Source organism: Arvicanthis niloticus, chromosome 16 (assembly GCF_011762505.2).
Source record: "Arvicanthis niloticus isolate mArvNil1 chromosome 16, mArvNil1.pat.X, whole genome shotgun sequence".
In the NCBI taxonomy this organism is placed as follows: Eukaryota; Metazoa; Chordata; class Mammalia; order Rodentia; family Muridae; genus Arvicanthis; species Arvicanthis niloticus.
Window position 1 is genome coordinate 71,616,176 of NC_047673.1, and position 21,623 is coordinate 71,637,798.

The following is a 21,623-nucleotide window of genomic DNA, read 5'->3' on the forward strand; positions in this document are numbered from 1 at the left end:
ACCATGCCTGGCCAGACTAATTCCTAGGAAACACCTTCCTGAGACACTGCTCCCTAATTCTACCACCTCTTCTGTGTACTTTTACCCAGAACCACATCCCACAGTCCTGCCCTGGAGCAGACAGAGAAACATGAGCCTTTCAGCCTGCAGCTTACAGTGCCATTTACTTCCCAAGGTCTGGCTGACTATGACCTCAAGTGGCCTCTCTCTTTGGCTGGGAGTAGAAGTAGGGAGGCAGTAGTGACAAAGAGGGACACAAAGGGCACTTTATTTCAAGGGACACTTACTTTGATTCTGCCTGTTGCTCTAATCCCACTTTAAGAGTCTATCCATAAAGCTGGGCACGGTGGTGCCTTTAAATCCTAGCACTCCTGAGACAAGGCAGGAAGTCGATCTCTATAAATTAGAGACCAACTTACTCTACATCTACATAGAGAATTCCAAACCTGTCTCAAAAGAAAACAATGGTTAGAGAACTTCCTTCTGCTCAAAAAACGATGCACTTACATTTCAAAGCAAAAGTCTCTCTTTTTCTGTAACTCTGGAGGGGAGGAGGAACTACCATGGCAGGCATCTAGCTCTACGTGCCCTGGTGACATCTTAGAGACCCGTCTCACACACAGGCGCATGTGCCTCACACTGCATTCTCCTTGAGAAACATAGAAACACACAAAGGAACTGAGAAACTGACGTGAGCCACACATAAGTAATGAGTCTGATCCTGAACATAGAAGTGGCATGTTCATGCGCACACCCATCCATATAACACGTCCGCACAGCCACACAGTGTTTATGTACTGTGCACTATAACAACTGCACGAGACACTCTATTTGCCAATGTTTCAATTCTCAGCTTATATATGTGTGTGTGTTGTTGTACACACACAGGTACCAAGACCCCCTAGCAGCCACACACTCATAAAACCCTCACAGTTAGTCATTTCAGCTACTCCATCGAAGGAATCAGCAGGCACCTGGGTCCCCCGAGGCAATCAGAATTCAGTCACACAAAATCACGACTCTCCCTTCTAGTATGAGTGATGCCTGCCTATGTCTGCTGGCTCGGTCAGTGCCCTGCTTCCTGTGGTTTGGCTCCCTGTGCATGCTCCCTTAACTATAGCCTAGCCACCACTGATGTACCGCACTGACAAACTCTGCCAGGGCGCCTGCTCGGCTGGAGGCTGGAGAGTGAGCTGAGGTGAAACACAGAGTTGGACACAGGCCAGAGACTGAAGATCTGTGGCCTTGTAACTCTTACTGTTCCAGGGAACAGAGGCTGATGGCAAAACTTAACTCTTTCTGACTGTTCTGTGCTCTAATAAGTAAGTGCTGGTTACCACATGCTGTTTAGCATCCGGGAGTTAAGTAAAGGAGCTATTGTTAGAGTTCCTTTTTCTCTTGCCCAGGAGCCTCTCACTTGGGAGCCAGGAACAAAAGTGAAGAAAAGAAAGAAAATCTTACATAGGCAATATGTACAGACACACACACACTCATTGTGTTTGGGCACAACCTGTCTCGTCAACTCCACAAGTGTTCTTGCATACTTACATACATACACCTACACACATATGTATGTACAAGCAGACATATGCATATATACATTTGGTGGGTAGATGGGGCAGAGCCCCAGGTGCCACACTTTATTCCTTTCCTCTGGCCTTTTTATATTTTCTTAGACAAAGGTTCTTTTCAAAAAAAAAAAAAAAAAAAAAAAAAAAAACTATCTCATAGATAAAATGTACATAAAAGGAGTTACAGGAGGACGTCTATAGTAAGTTCAAAGCAGTGTTTAGTCTGTAAGCACATTGTAAGTTCAAAGCTACAGTTCCACATGGCCTTGCTTTATCAGAGTGCACACCTGTGGCTTGATACTTGCATATGATCTAGGATGAATGTTTTTCCTTGATCCCAAATTTGTCCCAAGCCTATTTCTCTTCTTAGTACAATTTATGAAACCTCACTGTATTCCTGATTACACAGCCTTTACTTACTATTATATGAGGAGGGGGCACATTCTATTCTAACTTTATCATACCTTTTTGGCAAACAACCAAAACTATCTCTTAAAACCTTCTTCCTAAAATTATTTAAATCAAATCAGGAATTTTATAAAGTCATTAATTCATCTAAACAGCATTAATTCATAAAAGTTCATCTTTATGTTGATCTGCAGGAAATCTGCCCAGTAGGGTGGGCTGGTGCCCAGGAATCATCTGATAGACTTTGATAGGAAAAGGCGTATCAGCTGCAAGAAGCAATCCTGAGATGAAGTCTCTTGGGACCTTGCCTCTCAGAGCTCACCCATCCTAAGCCATACAAAAAAGCCACCTCCAGGAATGTCACCTGCTAACCTTAGCCTCTCCTAGATGGCTCCTGACAAACTCTGAAGTTCTGTCTGTCCCAAACACTATGCTTGTGGTCACAGTCACAGCAATGCAGTGCTGTAGTTTCTCTTTATAAATTATGAACAAGACAGAGCTCTGTGAGCCCAAGGCCAACCACGTCTACATAGTAAGTTTCATGCCAGCCAGGGCTACGTAGTGAGACCTTGTCTCAAAAATAAAATATGAATTAGATCATGAAACAAAATCTGAAGTGATCCTGTTATAGAGGTATTCAAGAGGCAGACGAATAGCCCAGTGGTCCTTGGGAACAGCTATCAGCCATGTATGTCACCAAGTGCTTAAGGAGTGGCCCCTCTGGGCCCATTCCCCTCTACAGGGCCAGTTCCCAAGTATAGTCACTTGACATTTTTGCTCACTTTTTTTTTTTTTTTTAAAGATTGCTGTGGAACCTCCCCAGGGATTGAAAAGCAATTTACTTCAAATGTTTGGCTATAGCGGGAGTGGAGACGTGACAGAAGAGGTATTTAATAAGCCTGATTGTGGACCATGGTGGAAAAAAATTCTCTTCAGCCTCTGTTTGTTCAGTGCTGTGCTCAATGAAAGGAAAGCATATGGAACGCTGGGCTGGAATATCCCTTATAGATTCAGTTCCTCAGACCTGGAGGTGAGTGTGGGTTCTGGAAGGCAGACCGTAGCACAGACAGAGAGCTGTAAGCTGAGCTGAGGTAGCCTGCCTCTCCATAGTGCTAGGCATTTACCTGGTGAGAAGAAAAGATACTGTGTGACTCAGAAATGAAGACTGATGCTCCAGAGACTCTACAGTCAGCTTTCCAGAATGCTGTCACAGCCCCAACACTGAGGCTATACAAGGATTCCATCTTTGGACAAGTCAAACAACCCCAGGGTCCTAGTCTAGAGTGAAATAAAGCAGTGTGAGAGGGGGACAAACCTCATTACATGCACCACAGGGTCGTTATCATTATAAGACACAACCCAGGGGCCTGGAGAGATGGCTCAATAGTGAAGAGCACTGGCTGCTCTTCCAAACAGAAGACCTGTGTTCAATTCCCAGCCCCTACCTGAAGGCTCACAACCACATGTAACTACAGTTCCAGAGGATCTGAGGCCCACAAAACACCATACACATAAAATACAAATTTTCAAGAGAAAGTTTCAACTTAATGAGTGTAAGTAAAAGAAACATTTTGATTAGCTCCTGACACATAAATCATTACTAAATCGCTATTAAAATATCTCTCGATGTTCTTATTCAAAACAAGAGGGACAACAGCAAGCCGCTGGCCTGACCTTTTTGATTTTTTGAGACAGGGTCTCTATATATTCCATGCTGTCCTGGAACTTGCTTTGTAGACCAGGCTGGCCTTGAACTCACAGAGATCTGCTGCCTTCTGCCTCCCAAGTGCTGGGATTAAGGACATGTGCCGCCGCCACCACCCAGTGGCTGGGCTTTTTAAAATTATTATCTTTTTAATAGTACCTTATATTGTGCTTTTTGGCAGGATGTTTTCTCTGATGCTAATAAAAGAATGTCTCCTTAAACTTTTTTTTAAGTTGCTGGGCAGTAGTGTACATGTCTTTGATCTCAGGAGGCAGAGGCAGGCAGATCTTAGAGTTCAGGACTAGTCTGGTCAGATCGAGATACAGGACAGCTAAGGCTACACAGAGAACCCTGTCTTTAAAAAAAATCTCTAAGTTAATCTTCTTTGCAATTCTGCTTCTGGTGTGGAATGCTGCATCCTTAATTACCCATCCATTTCTATGTCAGAACTTTTTTTTTTTTTAGTTTTCTAGGAAAAGTCTTGAGTCTACCTATATTGGTGAAGCCCACCCGGTAAGGCAGGTCTTCCATTCTTCAGTGTCCTCACTCTGTGTCCATTAGACACTTCTACCTACACAAGAAGCTTCATACACATAGTGAGCTCATTGTTTCTGGGATTGGTCAAGGATATAAAGCACAACAGTTGCATGTTGGAGATCTGCCAAGAAATGTGAGCACAGGGTGTTCTTGTCCAAGTCCAGTCAAAATGCAAACAATACACTATGGAAAACTGCAAGTAACAGTCTTGGATTTCCTTAGCGGCCAGATGGTGACATCTGATGATGTTCATTGTAGCTGAAAGTGGCTGGAGAACCGCAGAGAGTTCCTCACAGCACGCTGTGGGTAGTTGGCTGGGAACGCTCTGGGTTCCTCCAGCTGCAAGTTAGGCCCGGCTGCTCACTAAAGGCCTCTCCACGGCTGCATGGTTCCTCACCGCATGGTCCCAACACACGAGGAAGTTCATGGGTTTTTACAGGCTTTAATGTCATGGCGGATGTAGATGGATCTGGATGCACCCCCACCCCCCAAAAAACCCAGGGCAGTCCTGAGTTAAATAGCAGGGAGAGAGGGGGGAGGGGCTGGGGAGGAATGCTTATTTGGCTCCACCCTCTGGCCTTCAGGTACCTCATTAGTATGTAAATCTCTCTAGGGCCTGAAGCCTGTTCAAGCCCTCTGCCTGTGTCCTACTTGACTGAAGGGTGCAGGTTGAATGGAGATTAGACCTCATGTCAGGAGCCTGGGTTCTGGGGGCGTGGCTGAACCCACAACCCAAGAACCAAGATACCCTTCCATGGCCCGACAGTTCACGTCTCTTATACTATAAAATTGTGTAGCATTTGCATACGCTCTATAGGCAGCATCCTATGTGCTTTAAATCATGGGCAGGCGCTGTGTGAACCACTGCGATGTCTTGTTTGCAGTAACGACCTGGGAAGTGTCTGCATGCACTCAGTACAGACACCTTTGTTTTGATTGGGTGCTTAACTGAATGTGCAGATGTGGAATCCACAGAGAGCCTACAGGGTTTCAGGGCTTCAGGGCTGAGAGCACCAGGACTTACACAGTGGAAGCGTGACCAGCTGTGGCCACTGAACAAAAACAGCTGAGGGCCAGTATGTGTTCCTGTAGTGCCTGTGACAGTGAGAGTCAGGAAGCCAGAAAGAGACAGCGGAAGAGGCCAAGAGAGCTGGGGACAGCGGAAGAAGCAGCTAGGGAGGAGGGAGAAGCACCTGGGATCCCTGTTTGTCACATCAAGTCAAGTTGTTGTATGCAAGATCACATCAAGGCCATTTTCAGGACACAAGAACCTGCTGTTGTAGGCCTTGGGGGATAAGGAAGGATGAGGGTAGGCACTTCCCTTCTGCATCCTTCTGTGCCCTGGCATCCAGTGCCCTGTGCATCTGTTAAAGCAGCAACCATAATTACAGAGGATATAGGTCAACAACAGCACAGTCACTGGTGGAGAAAAACACACACCCTGATACTTTATTCCTCTCTGGTCATGGTTGCTTGCTTGCTTGCTTGCTTGCTTGGTTAGTTTTCCAACTGGTTTTGAAAGACCCCCGCAAGGGGACCCTCACCCAAGTCCGGGCCTGCACACCCCAAGGACACACGAGAGACCTTCTTGATGCAATTGCAGAGGAGGTTTAATGATGAGGGCCCTCGGGCCGGAACATATCTCACGCAGGAGATAGAGGTTCCGACCCAGAACCCAGGAAACTTGGGATACTTATGGGTAGGGGTTGGGGAGAGCAGGAAAATTTGGCGCGGTTACATATGATTGGATATTTCAAACATCAGCAATTTGCAGAACTGGCAGAACTTGCAGAACCTTGGACCTCCCAGAAAGGGAGGGAGAGATAAGTAAACACCAGATAGCCCATTATTCACTTGGGCTTGTTTGGACTTGTCTGGGCACGCCCTTGCATGCCTTTATTTTTGGTCACCCTGCCCCTGCGGGGACTTAATATTTTATTATGACTATATTTAACAAATTGTTGGTGGTCTTTGTTGACCATGAATTTTTGTTATTGTTTCAATGCTGCTTTCAAATTTTATTTTCACAGTTTCTCAGACCCTAGGGCCTCACACATACTAGGCAAGTGTTCTTTCTACCACTAAGCTATAGCCCCAGAACCTTTTTTATTATTATAATTTTATGAGTAGGATGAATTGCCCATGTTTGTGCCTGTGGATCAGAACCCCCGAAACTAGAGTTACAGACAGTTATAGGCCACCATGTGGGTGCTGAGAATGAAACCCAGGTCTTCTGGAAATACATCTCCAGGAAAGTGCTCTCCATCGCTGAGCCGTCTCTTCAGCTCCCGCTGTCCTCTTTTATTGAGTCAGAGTTGCCTGAATTGGCCTTGAACTTGTAAATCTCCTGCCTGAGTCTTCTAAGTAATTGAGACTAGAGGATTATACTTCATGGCCTCTCTGTAGAGAATCTGACCACTTGAGAGTTGGTGTGGTGTGAAGCGCCAGTTAAGCTATAAACACATGCAGAAATAATAAAGTGTGTGGGGCCTTCCACAGGTGTCCATAAAGGTGCTGGGGAGTGTCCTCTCTGGCCTGTCCGAAATTCCATGGAAGGAGATAAACTACCTGATCTCAGAAGTGACCTATGGTGGCCGGGTGACTGATGAGTGGGACAAGCGATGCCTGAAGGCTCTTTTCTACAAATTCTGCAATCCTGAAATGCTGAAGGCCACCTCCAGTTTCTCCAACAACGAGGTAAGAGATGAGCATCTCTTCTTAACTGTTTCTCACTGGGTTTTGTCGAATTCTTCACATCTCCAAGCAAGTTTTAATGATTAGTGGATTCCATTAGCTTTCAGAACAGTATTACAAAACCAGCTTCCCACTATTTTATTAAGTGCCAGAATATTCCAGAATATACCAGGCAATAAGTGAAAAGAATGGTAAAGAGATGGTGTGTGCCCTCTGAAGACCTCGAGTGCTACACACAAAGCACTCGGAAGCTGAAGCAAGCAGCACACAGACAGACCACTGAGTCTACGCCAGACAATGCACATGTGTTGCTCACTGGTTGTCAAAGCTTCCATTTGCCCAGCTTTCAGGCAGGGCAGCTGAGGACCACAGAGTGGAAAGTACACACCACTAGTATGTGGAAGGCTGGCATGCAAGAACCCTGTCCTGACCACAAGCACCTGAGGTAGAAAACTTCACACCTCCTCTCTGCTCCCTTCCCTCAACTCCTCAGCTCAGCCTCCATGCAGGCCTCGACCGTGTGAGCAGAGATCCAGGCTAGATACCAGCAGTTGTGCTCCCTCGAATGTGTGCTTCAGGGGAAACAGCTCTGTGACCTCTGACCTTTAGGCAGGGCTGGAGAGATAAGTGGACATCAGAAGATGGGAAGGACTGGAGCCTGATGTCATCAAGATAAGTAGAGGTCAGACCAAGGTCATCTGCCCAGAGTCTTTTGAGACTAAAGAGAGATGAATAAAATGACAGTTGAGAGAAACTCATTTGTGAGGCACCAAAAACAAACAAACAAACAAAACATGTATTAACAGCTGCATTTACGGACCACCTGGTGCATGACAGCCAATGTGCATATTTCTTACTCAGCACTCAAAGCTTCTGTTTGCTTTTAAATGTTTAAAGGAATGTTTAAGTTTAGATTCTCAAGTCAGACCCTAAGCTAAAATTAGCCTTGAAAAAGCTTTAAATTAAACTCAGTAAATGTAGTGTGTATGTAGACTGCCACACTGAATGTGTGTAAGTGAACAGGAGATACAGTCACACACACACACACACACACACATTGTATTTTATTGCAACATATCACATTAACAACAGTGTATATTCTGAAATCTTTTATTTCAATTAATTACTTTCAAACTTTAAAATGTTTATGACTTGACCACTCACTAGCCCCTTCTATTCACTGTAGTTTATTTACAGATAATGTCTTCATCGGAGACTTTGTTCTCTGGAGTGTCCTGTGTTCCTCACTAGGTCATCAGTGAAAACCACTGCCACCACCCTCCTGACCACATAGAACAATGCATTTCTCTTCCTGGTCACTGGTCAATCGCTATTAATACTTATATTAGACAAATGTCCAGCATTTTTGATAAATGCTTAAGACAAACAATTCTGGGGAGGAAAGATGTGGTTTTGACTTGTATTTCCAGAGGTTTCGGTCTATAGTAAACCGTGTTGCTTTGGGTCCTGTTTCAGCATGGCACCTCAAGGTGGGAACATGCAACAGGGGAGGCTGCACACTGTTGGTAGCCAATAAAGTTGGACAGGATAGGCATCCCAACATCTCCTTCAGACACCACAATCCTCTAACTTCCTACCTATTGAATAGTCTCATCCTCTCCCAGTGACACCAGACTAGTCACCACACTTCTAACACATGAGGCCTTGGCCTCCCTCACATGGCTTCTTCAGGCTGTACTAAGGGCCTCTTACTTACATTACCTAGTGTGTATCTCATCAAGGCAATAGGTAGTTAGAGTCCCCCAGCCTTTAAATGTCCCCCCACTTTCCAACCAGAAAGTTACATGTGTGTGTCATACAGTTTGCAGTAGAGTGGTCCCAAGTGTTGAGTGTCTGTACCATATAGAACTAAGAAGAGCCTTGAGCATAAACGGTCATGGGGAGAGGCTCTCTCCATGCATTACCTAGGGTAGATGTCTTACTCGTGCAAAACTAACAGAGCAATTAAACTTTCAGATGTACCAGCCAGTGCCCAGTTCCGCAAGCTTAAAGGACTGCATAAACATCATCCAGTCCTTTCCAGATGATGACTCTCCAGAAATATTAGGAATTCACCCTGAGGCCACATACACCTGCAGTGAGATCAAGACCCAGAAATACACTGAGACTCTCATCTTGATGGAGCCAAAAGATGCCTCAGGCTACCTCATGATCAAGTAAGAGCACACTAGGACTACTATTGGGTGAGAATTACCAGGTACAATCTGGAAAGAAAAGTATAACTTGCATGATAGAAAAACTAAACTCTCCACATCACAGAAGCAAGTACATGACACACATGTGCATGCACACACCTGCACGCATATGTGCACATCTGTGCACACAACACACTTGCCAAGCACGTGGTAGTTAATTAATATTTGTTAAATAGGTGGCTGAATTGTACCTGGTGAGTTGTCTTTTTATGTGGATTTGGTTTTTCTGTTTTGTTTTAAGTTTTTCAAGACAGGGTTTCTTTGTGTAACAGCTCTGGCTGTCCTGGAACTCGCTTTGTAGACCAAGCCAGCCTCGAACTCAAACTCACAGAGACAGGCCTGCCTCTGCCTCCCTGTGCTGAGATTAAAGGTATGAAACACCACACCTGGCTTAATTTGTTTAAATGTGAATCAAGCACATGTGCTTCTCAGGAGGAATAGACAGCCATCACAATGAGTCCCAAACACACACACACACACACACACACACACACACACCACACACAAGACACACACATACACACAAGACACACATACATACACACAAGACTCACACATATACAAGGCAAACACACACACACACACACACACACACACACACACACACACACCACACACATACCATATTCTAGATAATAACATTCCTTGGCAGAAAAAAATGTCTTTTCTATCATTTTTCTCCTTGCTGTAATTACTTCTTGTTGGGAACATGAATAGCATACTCTGAACACTGTAGCTGTCAGGATAATTGCTCCATAAGTCTATGCAAGGTGGCCACATTATCCAAATCCCCAGATGCCAACTACATAATTCACTACTACCTATAGATTGAGTTTACATTTTTTTGGCTGTTAAAATATGCATAATTTTCCCCGTGTGCCTCCAAACCAATTGGAGTTCTGTATTCTTTATAGGTATCTTATTTCTTTGGGTCCTGGCTCGTTCAGATAACAGCCAGAATGCTCTCTGGTTTGGCACATGGGTTTTGCTATTTGATCCACCATCCAGTGTTGTTTACTAACACAAAATCAACACAGTTCATGCCACTTCACTAGAAGTGAGTAAGTACTGCCTGCTTCATAGGAGGAAATTGCACATATGAAGAAAGGCAGATGCCCAAGAGGAAACATCCAGCATGTTCCCAGAGAGCAGCAGGCAGAAACATCCTGAAGGGTCTGATGACACCCTTCATACTATTAGCATTCCCCCAATACACCAGGGAAAGATGGTATGATTATAATGGAATTGTGTCACTTTTGCTGGAGAGATGTAAACAAATGTCTGATCATCTCAGATAAAAAGAACAATTCCTCCCAAATCTAACTTAATGAACCCGTGGGTTTACTGAAGTTATTTTCAGGAGTATGGGTTATAGGCTACTTACAGGAGCACAGATGAGCCAGACATCTCTGTCACCAAAGCTTGCAGGCTGCCCTCTCCTCAAGTCTCTCGTGATTGTTAATTCTGATATAACTTTCCAGGGAACCTTGTGAATCTTCTAAGTTTCAGGAACTTCCTGACACTTGTGACTCCATGAGCCTTCTGAGTTTAGTTCATTTCCTCAGTATGAAAGAATCCTTCTGGCCGGGCAGTGGTGGCGCACGCCTTTAATCCCAGCACTTGGGAGGCAGAGGCAGGCGGATTTCTGAGTTCGAGGCCAGCCTGATCTACAGAGTGAGTTCCAGGACAGCCAGGGCTATACAGAGAAACCCTTTATTGAAAAAAAAAAAAAAAAAAAAAAAGAAAGAAAGAAAGAAAGAAAGAAAAAAGAAAGAAAGAATCCTTCTTTGAAAGAATGTTCAGTTTGAAAGAAATAGCTATACATCCAGAATACATCTATCAGGCATCTTAAACATGTTTCATAGTATCTCTTCAGTCACTTAGAGGCTGATTCCTCCAGTCATGTTACTCAAACATGGAAACTTATTTGTCTGTGAGATGCCATTGGGAGACTTGTCATATTCAATATGATTGAGGCTTTTTGACTTTTGAAGTTACTTGAAGCCACCTTAAATGGCTACTGAGAAACTGAAGCAAAAGTCAAAAGCAAAGCATGATGACCAAACAGAAAATGCTGTCCTTGGGGGACAGATGTGCAACACGGCCCAGAGGCAGTGCTGCTGAGCTTAAAGGTCACAGTGGCAGCATCAGGGTTATCAGCTGCTTGGAAAGATGACATTCATTTGACTAAATAAAAAGAAACTTGGATGTTAGGTTTAAAAAAAATGGGCCATACAGGCAATCAAAGGGAGTTCAAAATGTAGCTGTTCCCTGCTCACCCACTTTCTGCCCTGTCAGCTCCCAGAGACTGACTTCTCATCTTTGGAAGGACTCCAAAGCATCCCTCCAGTCATATGGCACCAGTCACACCCAGCTGTGTACACGCTCATGTCATATTCGGAGTGCACTGTCAGAAGCCTTGGGGTAAACACAGAGGGACATGACAAACTGAGCCGTTGGGCTGGCCACCTCTGTCTTCTCAGTCTGGGGACATCTGGTTAAAAAAAAAAAAAAAAAAAAAGTGTTTTAGGAACAAACTGTAAGAAGGCTTTTACAGCTCCTTTCCTTATAAATGTGGACGTCATGGGACAGTTCCTTCCTCTGTAAGGGGGCATGAGCTGCAGTGTCCCTGAGGTCCTCTGTATCACAGCTGTGGGCTCCGAGAAGCTGCCCACCTCTGTGGGGCCAAAGCAGAGGGCACTCCCAGGAAAAGTGGGTCTGTGCCTCAGTCTTCCCAATCCTTTGCAGCCCCGAGCAGAGCAATGACGACCTGGTGATGGAGGTCCTATCTGACATAATGATGCAGCTGCCCCTGGCGGTGGAGAATGAGGACGTGTCTGGGTCTGAAAGCCAAAGCACATTCAAATTTATTATGGCAAGTCCAATATGGGAGAGGCTAAATAAAAACATTCAAGGTGAGTAGCAGCCCTGGGTTTCTCCCACGAAGCAGCCTCACCAGGAAAGATAATGACACGGGAGGGAGGGAGAGCAACCGTCACTCGGAAAGGTCAAGTGTCTCCCCAGATGGTAGCAGAAAGGAAAACAAGGCTGCAGTATGTGACAGAGGAGGGTGCCCAGAGGCACTAAGACCAAGAAGAAAGCAGCAGCCACCATAGGAGACACGGGTTCCGCTGGGGTCGATGCTCTCCCCACCCTCTGGCCTCTGAGGTGGTCTCGTGATGCTCTCGAGGAGATAAATGTCTGTATTGGGAGAAATTTCCAAGTTAAATTTTTTAACATCCACAATTCCTTTTTTCTAAATTTCACTTTTCTTTTCTTAACCATATTTTTTTACTTTTTGTTTGTATGCTTGTGGGGCATACACTTGAGTACACGTGTCCAAGGACACCAAGAGATAGCAGATGCTTTCAAGCTAGAGTTACAGCCGGTTGTTAATCATGATGTGGGTGCTGGAAGTCAAATTTGGGACCTCTGCAAGAGCAAGGAGGAGAACATGCTGTTAACTACTGAACCATCCCTCCAGCCCCATCGTCGAACTCGTCCCAAAATTCACCTTGGAGCCAAGTGTTGAGCAGCAGTTTGCCAGAATGCAGAATGGCATGCAGTCGGTGATAACACAGAACAGACAGTGGTCCTGTGAGTCCACCTAGTCACTGCCGTGGTCTCAGTGCCAGTGTGTGTGCTGGCACTGGTACAAGAGCGTCTCTGAAGGTGCAGCTCTCAGAATGCTAAATATAGCCTTCAGTTCTGTCTGGAGGGATGGCTCAGCAGTTAAGAGCACTGACTGCTCTTCCAGAGGTCCTGAGTTCAATTCCCAGCAAGCACATGGTGGCTCACAACCATCTGTAATGGGATCTGATGCTCTCTTCTGGTGTGTCTGACGAGAGAGACAGTGTACTCAGATTAAATAAATAAATAAATAAATTTGAAAAAAGTGGGTCTCACTAAGAAGCCCTGGCTGTCCTGGAACTCAGAGATCCACCTGCCTCTGTCCCCCAAGTTCTGGGAGTAAAAGCTTGCACCACCATGATTGACTAAAGCTTTCTCGAGACATACCACCTGCTTACTGATTTGCATATTAGGTAAGGTGACACTCTTATTATGAGACACAATAACAAGCAGTACGGTTGATCAAAAAACCCTAAAATATTTGCTATCTAGACTTCTCTAGAAAATGTCTACTGACCACAATCAAATACATGGACTTTTTCCAACTTGGAAGCCTGCATACCTCAGGCAAACCTCCTTTCCCCTGTAAAACATCACATTCTCTCTCTCTCTCTCTCTTTTAATTCAGGATATGATCCCCTTGTCCACTCTGTCTTGATACCTTTTCTGAAAAGAGAAATAGAACGTTTCAATAAGTTATTATCTGTCATACATAAATCCTTAAAGAATCTTCAACTCGCTATAAAGGGAGAGAGCATCCTCACTCCGGACCTGGAGGAGACATATGAGTCTTTCCTCAGGGCCCGAGTGCCCACGCTGTGGCAGGTAAGTAGCCATGTTTGTTTGCCTCTTGCCTCCACACTGACCGAGCTGACTGCCCGATATGAGGAGATAGTGGCAACCACTGTGTTAATTTACTCTGGGTACAAATGTGAGCTAACTCAACCAATTAGACAGCAATGTGGCAATTCCACCCAAATTTATCTTTGAGTTATTTACCACAAAGCTGAAACAGTATCAATGTAAAACAACCTGGAGATACAGGAAGAGGAATCTGGTTTCATGGACTAAGGTCCAGCCACAAGATGTGCACAAGAATCAAAGACCCCATCCCCGGCCCCGAGGTCTTGGTAAAGTTTTGAAAGCTTCAGAGGAATACGGAGGCCTATGTTTGCTTGTGAACGCGTGTGTGTCCTAACTATAAGCAACACAGATGTTGTGGCAAGAAAAGCAGGTCTCAGTAGTAACCATGAGTGGTGTCCTAACGATTGGTGTGCAGAGAAAGGCGTTGGTTTGCATGTCGTATTCTGTAGTATTTCAGCCCACTACTCTATCTTATTCGTATTTTTAGTTAGCATAAAACTTTAAATATTTGCAAATGCTGTAACCTACATATTCTTAGGAAACAGGAAATTATTACAAATGACTGCCACAAATGAAATAAACAGCACTGGCAAGTGCTGCCTGGGCAAACCCTGAAACCTGCAGCTCTGCAGCCGAACTCAGGAAGGTAGTCACAAAAGGCCGTGGCTAAAGCGATGTAACACACACACAAACCCATACAGCAGCGGCTGCCTCCAGCTGCAGGTGACAGACAATACAGCAGCCACAAAGAAAGGACCAGGGGGTTGGTTGATTGTTTGCTTTGGTTTGGGTTTTTTTTTTTTTTTTGAAAATGTGCTGGGTTGTCCAACTCAGTAAATACATCTAACGACTATGGAATGTATGCCTCAAATCCGTAATTGTGTGGTTATGTGGATTACAGGTCAATACAATACTTTTAAAAAAACAAACAAACAAACAAAAACCCGTGTAGAAAACACAAAAGGGGGTTAGAGGCATCAATGATAACTAATTCTTTAAGAACTGAATATGAACGAGTGAAAAATTGAAATGTAGCATCTGTAGATTTCACACGTGGAACATGAGAGGACTTGAGGCTGACTGGATTTCTGGCTTGTTGCGCCACTGAGTCGTTGGGAGGCTGTGGCACAGCTGCAGAAGGCTTGCAGTGGCTGCAAGTCTGCCTGACAGATCTGAGCTGAGCTAACTGGACGAGTGGCAAAAATGGTTACAGGAAGTCTGTAGAGCTAGGGGGACTGGAGAGGAAAGCTTTAGGGAAGAGAACTCCAGGCAAGAAGTCATGCTGTCAGCCTGCTGGGACCATCGGAAGTGAGGGAGGATGGAGAGAAGAAAAAGGCTGGAAGGAGTTGGGCAGCAAATTCACCTCCAAAACAGAAGCCAGTGAACTAGATCTGAAAGGAAGTAATCAGAGTCCAGAAGAAAGATGAGTGCCCAGAGTAGAGTGGGGCCAACTGCAGAGCAGCTGACTTCTAAAGAGGACCTACGAGGAGACCAGAGGCCAGGATGTCCTCACAAGACACCTACTGTAAACAGAAGACAGGCAGCTGCAGGCTGCAAACCCCACTCCCTCCATCACTTGACATCTGGGGGCTTGTTGTGAGCAGCATCAGACAGTGGACAACGGAGACTGCAGGCAGACGGGAGTACCCCAGAAGGTCAAGAGGTCAGGCCAGCTCTGCTGGGCTGGAAGGAAAAGGACAGGAACTGGCATCAAAAAGGCTAGGGAGTTCAAGTGGCTAAAACCTAGGGTCCCCATGAACACAACGTCCCCAGAAAGAAGAGGGGAGGCAAGAGACGAAGGTTTAAGAGTGACAGAAGCCTGTAGGCAGGACAGGCACATTCAGTTAGAGTGGTGTGGTTTCCTTGGTACTAATTTTCAGGCTCATCACTGTTTTTACAGCTGAAAAATGGCATCTCCTGCCAAGGTGTTTCTCCCTGGCAGAAATGTGCCTAGAGAGCTCTCCACAGATTTACAGAAGCAATGTGCCTCTCTTTCTCAATCTGCAGAAGTACGCCTACAAGTCCTGCCGGCCCCTGAGCTTCTGGGTAAGCAACCTCATCCAGCGGGTGAACTTCTTCAACACCTGGGCCAAAGTGGCCTACACAGCCATCCACCATCGGTGAGAGCCAGGGCCAGTGCTGCTTCCTGGTCCTTCCCTGCTTCTGCTAGAACTTGCCGGTTTCCCCACTCACCTTACCACATGTTTTTTTTTTTTTTTTTTTTTTTTTCTCACCCCTTCCTTTTGGGATGAGAAAACAGAGACCTGGAAGTTGGGATCCCATGCAAGGTCTTCCCATGCTGAGAGCTGGAAATAACCTACAATGTGTTTCTTCCTGCCATCCTGCACTCTGCCTGGAAAAGTGAACAGGGGGAATGCGGGATAGTGTGTGAAAAACTCTAGCTGTGTCTCCTTGACTCAGTTTTTACAGTAGTCCCGTGGTAGGGGGTACGTACCGACCCTGTCATCATCCTGTTTCAGGAAGGAATAAGCCACAGCACAGGAAATGACTTACCCAAGGTGTTACAACTAGAATACAGTATCGCAATGCAAACCCTGAGGTTCTGTGTCCAGCCTGTGCCCAGACACACATGAGTCTCAACCCTGGGCAAAGTCTACAACTCAAAAACAAATGCTCAGATCCCTCCCAGCCAGGTGTTTCCAAATCTATGGCTTCCACAGGCCACCCCACCCCCTTCCCAAGATGCCTCAAACTATGCCCTGTGTCCATGAATGTATAAAACAGAGGTTGAGGTAGACCAGGGTGAGTGGTGAGTGCTGCTCCTTGGTAGACTATGGAGGGAGGCTGCAAAGGCCACTTGAGAGGGAACAGCTGCCATGCCCTCAGCTGCCCTGCCCTGCCCTTGGCTTCTCACCAGGTACATGTTGCTTATCACAACTTGGAAACAGCTTGGCCAGAAATTCAAACGTTCCACTGACTCTGGGAGTAAAATCACTGATGGATTTCCGGCACGATACTGGCTCTCTGCTTTCTTCTCTCCACAAGGTGAGCGCTCACATACAGTGCAGACCCACATCTGGCTCTGGTGTGTTTGCACAAAGTCACTCCACTGCCATTGGCCCAGAAAACAGCACCTACAGGCCCGTGGGCCCTGAGCCTGTCCTCCCCCACCTCCTCTCCCTGTCTCTAGGATACTTGAGATACCCAAGGCCTTCACTAGGCCTTGACAAGGTTTTTTCTCATCCCTGAGCCACTGGTTCCATATCAAAGACCCAGAACCAAGACCCTCCCCAATGCCTATAACAAGAGAAAATACCATACCTCAAACACTTACTAACAAAAATTGATGATCAAGTGTCTGCTGCACCCTACCTGCTCAGCACAGACACTAAGTGGAATATGTCACAGCAGCAGGGAGCCAAGACCCATAGGGACGTGGGAGGAAGCCACAGTGAACTGAGCTCCACAGGGGTAGGCTGGTTTTGCTTTACTTCTGTTGCACCCCTAGTACCTAACTTGTCCAACACCAGCAAAGTTCACAGTCAATACTTGAAGAATGAATGGGTGACTTCCCATGAGCCCATGCGTGAACGAATCACTACTTAGTACATAAAATAGGGGGATCATAACTGATGGCCACAGAAGCCCACTAAGGAAGGGACTTGAGGATAAGACTTGACACCTGCCACCAAGTATTGCCCAAGCAGGACAGAATAGGAGAACAGACAGCATCCACACAGCACTACAGGCCACCAGCCTTGTTCTATTCAGACAGCTCCCTCCATGGTCTTTGAAGATTGTTGTAATCTGTATGTCCAGTGAGGGAAAACCTCACCTGAGGCACGGAAGAGTTGGCTCAGCAGTCCTCCTGGAGAGGACCCAAGTTTGGTTGCCAGCACTGACATGGTGTTTTACAACCATCCATAACTGCAGTGCCAGGACATCCAATCTTCTGACCTCCAGAAGCACCAAGCACACATGCAGTACACAGGCATAATGAAAGCAAAACACTGACACATAAAATGAGAAATCTGATAGAAAAAAAAAATATTTTTAAAAGGACTGTAGAGAGAAAGAAACTTGCCCAAAGTTCTACAACTATCTAGTAACTTAGAGGACTTTGAAGGGTTCACCCAAGTGACAATATTGTTTTTAATTTAGCCTGACTTAAGAGTCAAGTGTTTAACCAAGGACAGATACAAGAACCACAGACAGTATGTGTGGCCTGAAGCTAGAAAGAAGGCTGTAGGTGACACAGCAGGGAGTTTTTGCAATGGAGAGAGAGGAAGGGGAAGAGAAAGGGAGGGAGGGGGGAGGGAGGGAAGTTGGTCATAGACACTGATGTGACAGAGAACAGAGGCTTTAGTAAGCTGGAGAAGTTCAGGTTTGGTCTTGGCCTTGGCCATAGAGAAGCCTACTTTGTCTCCAGTCAAAAGCTGGCTGTGGCTACAGTTGGGGGTCATGGGACAGGAGAGAAGGAGGCAGATAGGAGAAGTGGGAGGCAGAACCAGCTGGCCTCCCTGTTTGAGGTGATGTGTCAGAGGGCAGAGATCAGCAGGATTCAAGGCCACCTCTGGCTCAGAGGGACCACAGAGTCTGGCGACCTGATGAAGGAATCATCCTCACATAGGTTTGACTTTGTCCTTATCATCTGTACCCTCCATCCATGCAACGCACGGAGAAATACAGGTGGGTTAGCAAGCCCAGAAAAAAAGGAACTTCCCTCACTCGTCCACATGACATTGCCTGGGTCGCATGCCCACTTACCTATGACCTATCTCTGAGACCAAGATTATTTTAAGGTACAAAATGATGACCCAAAATAAGATCAGAAAAGTCTCAGGTACCAGCACTATGACCCCTCTCCCTGCACAAAGGGGGTGGGGAGCTGGACCTACAGAGCAGCCTGTGTGCACAGGCCTGAAAGTTAGGTGCCTGGCCCCACTGCTGTCCTCCAGTACAGCCCCATGGTGTGAGACACTATTCCAGGGTAAGTGTCAACAAGCATCTATTGACAGCAGATAGAGAACTAACCAAAGTAAGGACCACCATAGTCCAAACTCAGTGAACCAATACATTAAGGTTACTTACAGAAGCAGCAACGACTCAGACAGCTGCAACACCAAAGCTGCCCCAGCATGGGTGAACGCTCATAAACCTACGATCCTGGAGCTCACTGCACAACCTGCAGGCAGCTCAACAAGCTGGAGTGTCTTACCCAGGATGTCCAGCATCTCTGAGAGTGTATCTCAGCAATCCTTACTGTTTATTGACACTTGGAGAGGGAGGGGCATGGTGAAACTAGTCAGTTTCAGAAACTTCCTGAAGCTTCTGAACTGCTTACTTCCTGAGGTTTAAAGAGGTTCACTGCAGGGTGGAATGTTTCACGTCCCCTTAGACCAATCTGCTTCTTGCCAAGCTTCCCTCTAAAAGGGAATCGAGGAGTAAACTAATACAGAAATCCCATTACCCTTCCTCCCTGGCTCTCCCCTTCATCTCCATGGGGCAGCCATAGTGACTACCCCACAGGAAACCCAAAGCTTCCCAGAACTTTGACATTGTTTTTCTTCAAAGCCTTTCTTACTGCTGTGCTTCAAGACTATGGAAGGGCTCAAGGAATTTCCATGGACGCCCTCACTTTCACTCACAAAGTAATTTATAACATCGATGACAACCAAGAGGATGATATCTCCAAATTCCTCCAGAAGAGGCTCAACATAGTCAGGAGAGCTTTCCAGGTACTGGGTGCCAAGGAGACCAGAAGGGGCCCAACCCCCATCTTACGACTAAAGGCACGGCTCCTTTAGTCCTACAGATGGAATGTAAGTGTCCACAGTTCTGTGAGCTTCTCACTGAGTCTTCGTGTCTCCGTGTGCTTTTGTGCCTACAACACAGTTCATACCTGAGGGCAGGTCATGTCACACCTCCAGCCATGTTCTTTCTGCTTAGAGTTGCTTTAGCTATCTGTGATCTTCAGTGTTTGCATCCAGATCCTGGGGTTTTCTCCTGGTTCTGTGAAGACTATCACTGGAATTTGGGCAGGTGTTGCACCGCATCCGTAGACTGCTTATAGTGGCACAGCCATTTTGGCAGTCTTTCAATCCAGGAGCATAGAAGGTCTGTCCATCATCTGATGTCTTCATTTTTTTTTTTTCCAGTATCTTAAAACTTTTCAGGAGTCTTTTATCTCCATGGTTAGGTTTATTCCCAGACATGTTTACTTTTTAGGTTACTGTAAAAAGGATATTTTTCCTGATATCTCTATCAGCAAGTTTAGTTTTGATGTATATAAGAGCTACTAACTTTTTTGCTGTTACCGTTGTTCACTTGGGTTTTTGTTCTATTTTTTAAGATGGTCCCACCCACTATGTAGCTCTGGCTGTCCTGGAAGTCACTATGTAGATTCATGCTAGCCTAGAACTCACTATGTAAACCAGGGTGGCCTGGAACTCAGGATCCCAAGTACTGGGATTAAAGGTGTGTGCCACCTCACCCACAAAAATCTACTTATTTTTTTTTAAAGATTTATTTATTTTTATTTATATGAATACACTGTATCTGTCTTCAGACACACCAGAAGAGGGCATCCGATCTCATTACAGATGGTTGCGAGCCACCATGTGGTTGCTGGGAATTGAACTCAGGACCTCTAGAAGAGCACTCAGTGCTCTTAACCGCTGAGCCATCACTCCAGCCCCCTCTACTTATTTTTGAATGCTGACTTTGTATCCTGCTATTCTGAAATCTTTTTAATGCTGCTTTTTGGTGGCGTCCATAAGGTCTTTTAAATGTTAAGCTTATAAAATGTTAAGCTAACAAAAGGGATAGTATCCTGGTTAGTCGCTTTTTATGTTTCATTTTGTCAACCTGACACAAGGTAAAGTTAACTGGGACTGGAAAAAGAAATCTCAGTAGAGAAAAACGCCTGAGTCAGATTGCTTGTAGGAACTCTATAGGGCTTTTTCTTGACTTAGGAGTGACTAGAGGGCCCAGCTCACTGGGGGAAGTGCTACTCCTGGGCAGATGACCCTGGTTGTACAGGAAGTGGACTGAGCAGGCCATGGGGAGCAGGCTAGTCAGCAGCACCCCTTCATGGCCTCTACCTCAGCTCCTGCCTGCAGGTTCCTGCCCTGCTTGACTGCTGCCTTGTCTTCGCTCAGTGGACTGACTCAGCTGAATAAGCCCTTTCCTCCCTAAGTTGCTTTTGGTCATGGTCTTTAACACAGGAGGGGGAAAAAAAAAAAACAAAGACAATTTTTCCTTTCTGATTTACTGCATTTATACCTTTCTCTTCTACAGAGCACTTTATTCAGTATGAGTAAAGACAATAGACACTCTTGTCTTGTGCCAAGAAAAGGGGCTATTTTCCATCTTTAGCATAATGTTGGCTATAAGTTTGTATTATCCCCTTTATTTCAATGAGTTAAGTTCTCTCTTTTCCTAGTTTGCTCAGGACTTTTATCAAAAAGGTATGTGGAATACTTTTTCTGACTTCCTTTGAGATGATCTTATGACTTGTCTTTACATTTATGAATTACATTTTTATTGATTCATATGTCAAGCCAACCTTGCATCCCTGGAATGAAGCCAGCTTGGCTGTGATGTATGATCTTAATGTGATCATGAAATCAGCTTGCAGGTACTGTACCTGAAGATTTCTGCACCTGTGTTCATCAGGGAGACTGGCTTGTAGTTTTCTTCGTCTTTATCTGAGTTCAGGACAAGTCTTGTGCTGGCTCCAGAGAAAGAGGTTGGTGCTGTTCCTCCCTTTCTGACTTGATACAATCTAGCAAGTACTGGTTGGTATTAGGCCTTCCTGGAAAGCTGGGCAGCAGCATACTACTTCTCCAGCCATTTCTTTGTACCGAGACTTCTAAGCGATGCTTTTTTAAATCTTAGTTTGCTATGAGTGTGTTTAGACTGATATATTCTGGTCTTAATTTCTGTAAGTCATATGCACTTAAAAATTTATCCATTTTGTCTAGATTTTCCAGTTTGTTGGGATCTTGAGTGTTCAATGCATTCCTTAAGATCTGG

The 21,623-nt window shown here is 45.4% G+C and overlaps 1 protein-coding gene across 1 annotated transcript in view; it reads left to right on the forward strand.

Moving 5' to 3' along the window:
- Positions 1 to 21,623, forward strand: part of Dnah14 (dynein axonemal heavy chain 14) — a 224,119-nt gene that overhangs the window by 199,106 nt on the left and 3,390 nt on the right. The window contains exons 77-84 of the mRNA XM_076914623.1: positions 2,782 to 3,009; positions 6,721 to 6,918; positions 8,893 to 9,092; positions 11,880 to 12,046; positions 13,390 to 13,586; positions 15,633 to 15,745; positions 16,504 to 16,631; positions 19,161 to 19,324. Of these exons, the coding sequence (XP_076770738.1) occupies positions 2,782 to 3,009; positions 6,721 to 6,918; positions 8,893 to 9,092; positions 11,880 to 12,046; positions 13,390 to 13,586; positions 15,633 to 15,745; positions 16,504 to 16,631; positions 19,161 to 19,324 (1,395 nt within the window). The remainder of the gene's footprint in view (positions 1 to 2,781; positions 3,010 to 6,720; positions 6,919 to 8,892; positions 9,093 to 11,879; positions 12,047 to 13,389; positions 13,587 to 15,632; positions 15,746 to 16,503; positions 16,632 to 19,160; positions 19,325 to 21,623) is intronic.